Source organism: Oncorhynchus mykiss, chromosome 13, assembly GCF_057628025.1.
Source record: "Oncorhynchus mykiss isolate SJ-2025 chromosome 13, ASM5762802v1, whole genome shotgun sequence".
In the NCBI taxonomy this organism is placed as follows: domain Eukaryota; kingdom Metazoa; phylum Chordata; class Actinopteri; order Salmoniformes; family Salmonidae; genus Oncorhynchus; species Oncorhynchus mykiss.
Window position 1 is genome coordinate 15542170 of NC_143034.1, and position 10331 is coordinate 15552500.

The 10331-nt window shown below is 39.7% G+C and overlaps 1 protein-coding gene and 1 long non-coding RNA gene across 2 annotated transcripts; both read right to left on the reverse strand.

The window, feature by feature from the left end:
* Positions 1–59: 59 nt before the first annotated feature.
* On the reverse strand, positions 60–2032 carry LOC118940324 (uncharacterized). Its single transcript, XR_016485713.1, has 4 exons — positions 1971–2032; positions 1709–1789; positions 1492–1572; positions 60–1336 (listed from the first exon to the last, which is right to left on the reverse strand). It is a non-coding gene; the product is annotated as an uncharacterized LOC118940324 (long non-coding RNA).
* Positions 2033–4038: 2006 nt separating this feature from the next.
* Positions 4039–6565, reverse strand: LOC149978723 (uncharacterized). Its single transcript, XM_090195511.1, has 5 exons — positions 6476–6565; positions 5700–5777; positions 5117–5461; positions 4746–4964; positions 4039–4593 (listed from the first exon to the last, which is right to left on the reverse strand). The coding sequence occupies exons 1-5, from the start codon at positions 6492–6494 to the stop codon at positions 4130–4132; spliced, it is 1125 nt and encodes a 374-aa protein (XP_090051637.1). The 5' UTR covers positions 6495–6565; the 3' UTR covers positions 4039–4129.
* Positions 6566–10331: the final 3766 nt, after the last annotated feature.

Here is a 10331-nt window from a genome sequence, read left to right on the forward strand (position 1 = left end):
GGCTGCAACACCTTCATTTTGGAGCTGCCTTAACTAAAGAAAGGAAAAAAGAGACCATGTTTCTATGCGACTTTATTAACTCAATGCTTTATTTATTTATTAACTTTATTTGCAAACTGATATGTGTCACGTATTAATTTCAAAATATGCAAAACAAGCAACAGAAAAAGCTAACCATGGGGCTGAAAACAGATTTAGCTCTGCCTCAGCTGCCCTGAATGACGTGTCGCCACTGCATGTATTTAGAAATGATAGACAAGTTGACTAACAAATAGCCTACCAAAATGTTGGAAATTATAATAATGGACTGATTACATTTATTTTAAAATAAAAAATATATAATGACGGAACAATATTGTATTACGTAATATAAAATTAGTAATAATATCTGACAGCAATACAAAGTTAATCATCATTAAACACATCCGGAGAAACTTGGTCCAAGAGCTGAATATATTAAAAAGCTGTTATCAATATTATCCAAATTAGTTGCTGAGGAAAGTAGGACTATTGATGTTATAAAACATCTGTATATGACAAAATCCCATCAAAAGATCAGAATTAAAACTAAAGATAGTAAACAGATTTACATCAAAATATAACCCATCTCATTTATCATCAATATATTCCATTCCAAAATGTATACTCCAGTATTTACTGAAAAGTTAAAGTTCATGGTGTGTAAAAACTTCTAGATATGGCAGCAATAGAATAGAGGTGTAAGGCCTCGTTTTGTATTGGAACCTTCAGTCCAGATTCAATGTTGGTGCTTCTCTTCAGTCCAGGTTCAATGTTGGTGGTTCTCTTCAGTCCAGGTTCAATGTTGGTGGTTCTCTTCAGTCCAGGTTCAATGTTGGTGGTTCTCTTCAGTCCAGGTTCAATGTTGGTGGTTCTCTTCAGTCCAGGTTCAATGTTGGTGCTTCTCTTCAGTCCAGGATCAATGTTGGTGCTTCTCTTCAGTCCGGGATCTGTGGTGCTTCTCTTCAGTCCAGGATCTGTGGTGGTTCTCTTCCGTCCAGGTTCTGTGGTGCTTCTCTTCCGTCCAGGTTCTGTGGTGCTTCTCTTCAGTCCAGGTTCAATGTTGGTTGTTCTCTTCAGTCCAGGATCTGTGGTCTTCTCTTCAGTCCAGGTTCAATGTTGGTTGTTCTCTTCAGTCCAGGATCTGTGGTGCTTCTCTTCAGTCCAGGTTCTGTGGTGGTTCTCTTCAGTCCAGGATCTGTGATGATTCTCTTCAGTCCAGGTTCTGTGGTGCTTCTCTTCAGTCCAGAATCTGTGGTTGTTCTCTTCAGTCCAGGTTCGGTGTTGCTTCTCTTCAGTGGGAGATTCCCCTCACATTCTGAAAAGAGAGATACTGAAGTAGCACTCCCACTAAACATGTTATATGCACACACACACACACACACACACACACACACACACACACACACACACACACACACACACACACACACACACACACACACACACACACACACACACACACACACTTACTGCCAGGGTGTCATACTCTGGTGACCTGGTCTTCATGTTCAGAGGTGTGTACGTATCACTGTTAGGGTCAGGATGGACACTCTGTGGACAGAAAGAGAGAGAGCGAGAAAGAGAGAGTGGGAGAAGGAGAGGGAGGGAGAGAGGAAATGCATGAGTTCTTTGAAACCCCAGTCTTTCCATAATTTATTCTAAACCAAATTCATTAAAATAGACTTACTATCAGAGTGTCGTAGTCAGGGGACATGGTCCTCATGTTCAGACCTGTGTACGTGTCACTGTTACAGTCAGGACGGACACTCTGTGGAGAGAGAGAGACAGAGAGACAGAGAGAGAGAGAGAGAGAGAGAGAACAATGAAAATAGTATGAAAGAGACTGTCACCGTAAATGAATGAAAATGGAGTTGTAACCCCCTGGGTGAACATTTAGTTTTTTGCCCAGCACGACACAGCTGAAACCCTGTTGCAACTGATATAATCACCTGTGTGTCTGCTGTGGCATCACTTCCTCCTGTGGATCTCCTGTAATGATGGACAGAGTGAGTTCTGCTCTGTAAGTAAGTAAGTTGATATATTACAAATACATTTTAACAGTTTTTTTTACCTTTATTTAACTAGGCAAGTCAGTTAAGAACAAACTCTTATTTACAATGACAGCCTGGGAACAGTGGGTTAACTGGTCTAGGAACAGTGGGTTAACTGCCTTGTTCAGAGGCAGAATGACAGATTTTTATATTTTCAGCTCAGAGATTCAATCTTGGTTGCAAGTTCAACGCTCTAACCACTAAGCTACCTGCCACCCCAGGTGGCCTCGTGGTTATGGGCATTGGGCCTATAACTCAATGAAGGAATTAAGTTAATAACAAATCAGTGTGTTAAGGTGAAAGAATAAAACAAATATCTATTTTCATTCACCTGAACCACATTAGTCCAGAGAGACAGAGGATGAGAACCAGAACAACAACTATGATTCCTACAGCTGCAGTCTGAACTGAGGTTTGTTTCCCTAATAGATGAAATGGATGACATGAGGACATGTTATTATGAAGTGAAAATAAATATACAGCAATACAGGACATTAATGTAATACTTGTATATAGAAGCCTATGTATAGTTATAAACCAAAGTGTAATGAGGCAAACTAGAAGAAGATACCTTGAAACATAATTTCTTATTGAACATCATTTGGTATTGAAGTATTGAAGATGTAACTTTACCTGCTACAATGATCATCAGAGCTGTAGAGTTCATAGATCCTCTTCCATTCTGGGCCTCACAGTAATATTCTCCTCTGTCCTCAGAGATGATGTTAGTGATGCTGTAACTCTGTCCTGATGCTTTTGGTGAGGTTACGTTCTTCTTGTACCAGGTGTATTTGTCAACAGGTGGGTTGGCATCACTGCTGCAGGTCAGAGTCACTGAACTGCCCTCCACTATTTCACCAGAGGGACTGACTGACACTGAGGTGTTCCTTGGACCATCTGGTGTAAAATACATTGTATTTATTTATAGCAACATTTGTGTTTAGTTGAAATAATTTATAAATTATTAATTCAGAGCAAAAGAAAATGTGAAACAGAATCACTAAAAATAATGATGACATTGTGGTAATGCACATTCAGGGAAATGGATGAGTCACGATCGTGTGGAGAGACGGACCAAGGCACAGCATGATTGGAGTTCCACATCTTTATTTTTAGTGAAACTTAAAATAAACCAAGAAACTAACAACGCCCGACAGTACTGAGGTGCACCATGAACTCACTCAAAAACAATATCCCACAATGCAGGTGGGAGAAAGGGCTTCCTAAAAATGATCCCCAATTAAAGGCAACAATTACCAGCTGCCTCTAATTGGGAGCCACACAAACCAGCCACATAGAAAATAAATGACTAGAACACCCCCCTAGTCACGCTCTGACCTAAACACCATAGAGAACCGAGGGCTCTCTATGGTCAGGGAGTGACAGGATGTTACACACTAAAATATGTATTGATAGATATATTTATGTGTAAAACAATCTATTCTAAATTCAAGTATCAACATTGTCAGTAAATCAAACTGGACATTAAAATCCCAAATGTACTTACATGTGACAGTGAGAGTCTCTTCAGCAGAGGGGGGATCCTCATGTCCTTCTACAGAACAGGAGTATCTGCCTGTATCCTCACTGCTGACTGAGAATAGGATATAGACAGGAGAGAAGATGTTGCTGTTTGGTATAGGCTGTCCATTCTTATACCAACTGAAGGCTGTGATGGGGTCCAGTGTACATTTGGTTCTACATCTCAGTGTGACTCTCTCCCCCTCTGACACAGATGTAGGATCCATCTCCAACACAACATCTAGAGTCAAAGGAACCACATCATTATTCTCCTCTTATATATGTCCTCTTATGTGAAATATTATATATTTTTTTCCCTGTTACATAACACTGCAGTGTCTGCATGACTTCCCTTAAATAAGGTAATTAAGGTCATTAATTTGATATATTTAGACAGGACAGTCAACTCTGTAATAATTTCCACTGTTTTCCAGGAAGTCCTGAGATCCATAGAATCAATAAAACAGATTAAAACACAACATTCTCATTAGCATACATACAAAACAACACTCACATTACAGCTATCTTGATATGTGTCATAGATGTGAGATGTGTGACAGATTACCTGTGACAGTCAGGGAGACAGGTGAGCCAGAAAACTTTCCTCCAGATATTATGAATAAACATGATCCAGTGTTACCTGTGACAGTCAGAGTTGTTCCAGGGAAACTGTACCCCCATCCTGAGGTTTGTGTGTTGAATATGAACTTGTACTCAGCAGAGTCCTCCTCTCTCAGATCTGTGATTCTCAGGGTGGAACGACCGCTCTCCTTCTCTCCAACATACTCCACACGACCTCCATACCCTGGGTTTGAGGTTAGGTCCTCAGGCATCAACTCATCCCTCCACCTAGATCTCTGTTTAGGACTAAACCAGAGTGATGATGTGACTGTATCATAACCACTGCCATAAGTACAGGAAATGTCCACTGTTGACCCCTTCAAGGCACAGATTGTCCTCTTGGTGTAAGTCACTGTGTTGCAGTCCTGACCCTGGACACCTAAAACATAATGGAATCACATGAGTACATTATACAGTATTTTCAGTTATTTTCATAAAAGCCCCATCAAATTATACAGTGAGACCAAAAGGACGTAGTACAATCATTCTGTATACTTGCTGTATTAGATTCCATATTAGATTCACACTCACACACTGCAGGAGAGTGGAGATCCTCATGGCCTTTTACAGCACAGGAGTAAGTGTCTTCATAGTTACTGGAGACTGGGTCTTTGTACTGGGGGGAGGTGCTCTCATCTAGATGTTGTCCGTTCTTGTACCAGATGTAGGTGGGGTTGCCAGTCAGAGTACAGGTGGTGATACAGGTCAGTGTCTTATCCTGATGTCCACCAGTCACCTTCACCTGAAGACCTGGAGAAAAATCAATATCACTGTAAATCCCTTTATCACTCTAATACAAAGATGGAAGAAATCCTATGTTATACAGAAATAAACACAAACCAAGATAATTTTCCTGAACTAAATGGAATTCAACAGTTTAACTATATTGAATGTAACTATACCTGTGACAGACAGAGTGACTCCAGGACTTCCAGAATATTTCCCTCCTTCCTGATCTGTTAATAATCTGAACTTGTACGTAGCTGAGTCTCTCTCTCTCAGGTCTGTGATTTCCAGGGTACAGTCATTCTTCTTATCTCCATGATACTCCAGACGACCTGCATACTTTGGGTCCTGACCTAGATCTTTAGGTTCTTTACCAGCCTCCATTTTAGTGGACCAGAGGGTTGTTTTGAGTTTACCTCTGGGATATGTGTAAGAGCAGAACAGATCCACTGATGACCCCTTCAAGGTACAGATACTCTGAGTGGTGTATCTAACACTCCAGACATCCTGACCCAGTACCACTGAAACACAGTTAGACATCACAATGGTATCAGAATTAGAACAAGGTATTCTGGCTCAAACTTTGTTTCGGGTTTGTCCACACTTTGTTGCCATATTGGAAACCACAGATAATCATCACTCAGTGAGGTGTAAAACATAACTATTTAAAGTGAAGTGGAGATGCCTAACAGAACACAAGCAAATGTAATACACATGTCTGTAGATTGAAAAACATATAAGTTATAAATGAGACCATACCTGTCACAGACCAGAGAAAGACCACCAACACACTTCCTGCTGTTCTCAAGGCCATTGTTGCATCTCCCACCCTGCAGTCTTAGAAACATAAACAACAACTCACTCTATAGCTGGTGAATAACTCCACCTGATACATTGAAGTAGAAACTGTAAATGGGGGTACAGGGCCTCATTACTGAAAATGAACCAGGCTCATATTGTGTTGTGTTGTATTGTGCTAAATGGTTGTCTATGTGAATACTGTCTGTCTGTAAGTCTACTGCACTATGTATGTAATGTGTGTGATGTGTTGCATGTCTGTCTACGTCTGTCTACTTAAACTGACATGATGCAAAAATAAATTCCTAATATATACAGTAGTCATCATCATCATTGTAAACAACAACCAAAAATCACTTATTGAACTGTAAACACATATTTCTACATTGATTGTTCTGAAGTTGTTTTATTCTCAGAACCCCATATATAGAAGGATAAATGTTCAATCCTCTACAGTCCGTCAAGCTGTACAGCAGCCTAAATGACCACCAGGTTCAATGATAGCACCTATCCCCAAGCTGTGAGGCTAAACAGCCAGTGACTAAAGACTGACCACCAGGTTCAATGATAGCACCTATCCTCAAGCTGTGAGGCTAAACAGCCAGTGACTTTCACTCTCTCACTCTCTTTCTCTCTCTCACACACACACAAATGATACATTACCCTCAGGTATTTGACTTATGACTAAAAACAAATAACCAAAAACTATATTTCAAGATATTGTCAAGAGTACTTACAGAGTGCTCGACTATGCATATAATTTACAGCTTTGGAAAGAAAACACTCTGACGTTTCCAAAACTGCAAAGATATTGTCTGTGAGTGCCACAGAATTGATGTTACAGGCGAAACCAAGAAAAAAATCCAACCAGGAAGTGCCACATTTTTTGAAACCGCCTCATGCCAATGACTCCTTATATGGCTGTGAATGAGCTACGAATGAACTTACATTTTTCACGTATTCCCCAAGGTGTCTACAACATTGCGGCGTCTTTTTAGGCATTTCCATTGAAGAATGGCCGTAAGGGACCATATATAGTGGTCACATGGTGTCTCCCGCAGAAAATATTGCGTAAAATACTGAGGTAGCCATTTTTCCAGGTGGTCTCATGTTAATACTACTCCTAAACGCAATCCACCTTCACTGTGTCTCATGTTAATACTACTCCTAAACGCAATCCACCTTCACTGTGTCTCATGTTAATACTACTCCTAAACACAACCCACCATCACTGTGTCTCATGTTAATACTACTCCTAAACACAACCCACCATCACTGTGTCTCATGTTAATACTACTCCTAAACACAACCCACCATCACTGTGTCTCATGTTAATACTACTCCTAAACACAACCCACCATCACTGTGTCTCATGTTAATACTACTCCTAAACACAACCCACCATCACTGTGTCTCATGTTAATACTACTCCTAAACACAACCCACCATCACTGTGTCTCATGTTAATACTACTCCTAAACACAACCCACCATCACTGTGTCTCATGTTAATACTACTCCTAAACACAACCCACCATCACTGTGTCTCATGTTATTAATACTACTCCTAAACACAACCCACCATCACGGTGTCTCATGTTAATACTACTCCTAAACACAACCCACCATCACTGTGTCTCATGTTAATACTACTCCTAAACACAACACACCATCACTGTGTCTCATGATAATACTACTCCTAAACACAACCCACCATCACTGTGTCTCATGTTAATACTACTCCTAAACACAACACACCATCACTGTGTCTCATGATAATACTACTCCTAAACACAACCCACCATCACTGTGTCTCATGTTAATACTACTCCTAAACACAACCCACCATCACTGTGTCTCATGATAATACTACTCCTAAACACAACACACCATCACTGTGTCTCATGTTAATACTACTCCTAAACACAACCCACCATCACTGTGTCTCATGTTAATACTACTCCTAAACAGAACCCACCATCACTGTGTCTCATGTTAATACTACTCCTAATCACAACCCACCATCACTGTGTCTCATGTTAATACTACTCCTAAACACAACCCACCATCACTGTGTCTCATGATAATACTACTCCTAAACACAACACACCATCACTGTGTCTCATGTTAATACTACTCCTAAACACAACCCACCATCACTGTGTCTCATGTTAATACTACTCCTAAACAGAACCCACCATCACTGTGTCTCATGTTAATACTACTCCTAATCACAACCCTCCATCACTGTGTCTCATGTTAATACTACTCCTAAACACAACCCACCATCACTGTGTCTCATGTGAATACTACTCCTAAACACAACCCACCACCACTGTGTCTCATGTTAATACTACTCCTAAACAGAACCCACCATCACTGTGTCTCATGTTAATACTACTCCTAATCACAACCCACCATCACTGTGTCTCATGTTAATACTACTCCTAAACACAACCCACCATCACTGTGTCTCATGTGAATACTACTCCTAAACACAACCCACCACCACTGTGTCTCATGTGAATACTACTCCTAAACAGAACCCACCATCACTGTGTCTCATGTTAATACTACTCCTAATCACAACCCACCATCACTGTGTCTCATGTTAATACTACTCCTAAACACAACCCACCATCACTGTGTCTCATGTTAATACTACTCCTAAACACAACCCACCATCACTGTGTCTCATGTTAATACTACTCCTAAACACAACTCACCATCACAAGACTCTCTGGTCTTGGCCATTGTGGAGAGGTTGGAGTCTGTTTGATTGAGTTCAAACAGGTGCAGTTAATACAGGTAATGAGTGGAGAACAGGAGGGTTTCTTAAAGAAAAACTAACAGGTCTGTGAGAGCCGAAATTATTACTGGTTGGTAGGTGATCAAATACTTATGTCATGCAATAAAATTCAAATTAATTACTTATAAATCATACAATGTGATTTTCTGTTTTTTTGTTTTAGATTCCGTCTCTCACAGTTGAAGTGTACCTATGATAAAAATTACAGACCTCTACATGCGTTGTAAGTAGGTAAACCTGCAAAATCAGCAGTGTATCAAATAATTATTCTCCCCACTGTATATGCATATGCTAGAATACTTGTCTCACCTGGCTGGCTATCAGGTTAACAAGGTGGTCATGTCTAGCAGTGTACAAATCCCCCGCACACACACACACACACACACACACACACACACACACACACATACTGCAGTGTTAAATTGTTATTTTGCATGTCTTTTTTTACCCTGGTTAATCATCTCATCTCTATGTAGAGCAACACTCCTACACTGAGACACTTTATGAATACTGACCCTGATGTAACAACCAAAACACATCTCATAACATAACAACAAGTAAAATGATACATTACCCTCAAGTATATGACTTATTACTAAAAACAAATAACCAAAAACTATATTTCAAGATATTGTCTAGAGTACCTACAGAGTGAAGTGAAGGGGAGAGGTCTTGTACAGTGAGTTAACTTACTGGTAGTTTGTGGCAACTGCTAGTAAGTGTCAGTTCTGTGGTTGATACATATTTATGTAGTCAGAACACAAGTAGCTGATGCAGAACAGTCCTTTCTTCCTCTTTAAGACATTAACATGCATGACGACCAGAACAGTACATCAGAGAAGGGAGGTTACTGTATTAAAATGGGCCCTACAATTCTAAAATGGACCCCAATTCTAAAATGTCCCCCAATTCCACTTTTATTTAAATACAGAACCATCTTAATATGTTGACTATTCTATATGGAATGTTTATAATATCTTAGAATGTGTTGTCTTGTCCCTCTGAGTTCTACATGGAACAGGTCAAAGTTCCATTCACATTTGGTCAGTTCCATGATGTCATTCATTCTATTCTACAAACACATTCAATTTACTCTCCTCATCAGCTGAATCAAAGTGGTACTGAAGGTTCCAGTGTTCTAGACTAGAGCTCCTCCTACTGGCATCTCAACATTACTGCACCATCCTAATAATAATGTCCTCAATGATGTTTGGCTAATAACAACATTCCAAACTGACAATACATCAGGTAGAATGGTGAAACACAACACTGACTACTTGACAAAGTCACATTTAATCACACAAACACTGATGTCTGTAGTAGTACACCATGCCACTTTCATATTATGTTACACTGTTGACCCTTGTGTACAGTACTGGTAGTAGCATTCGTTAGCAGAGGAATCAGTATCATCATCACCATAGTCTGCTGTATTGACTGCTGCTGTCCATATACTGTATAGTCTAATGTAGCCTGTTATCCATATATAGTCTAATGTAGCCTGTTATCCATATATATTCTAATGTAGCCTGTTATACATGTATAGTCTAATGTAGCCTGTTATACATATATAGTCTAATGTAGCCTGTTATCCATGTATAGTCTAATGTAGCCTGTTATCCATGTATAGTCTAATGTAGCCTGTTATCCATGTATAGTCTAATGTAGCCTGTTATCCATATATAGTCTAATGTAACCTGTTATCCATATATAGTCTAATGTAGCCTGTTATCCATATATAGTCTAATGTAGCCTGTTGTCCATATATAGTCTAATGTAGCCTGT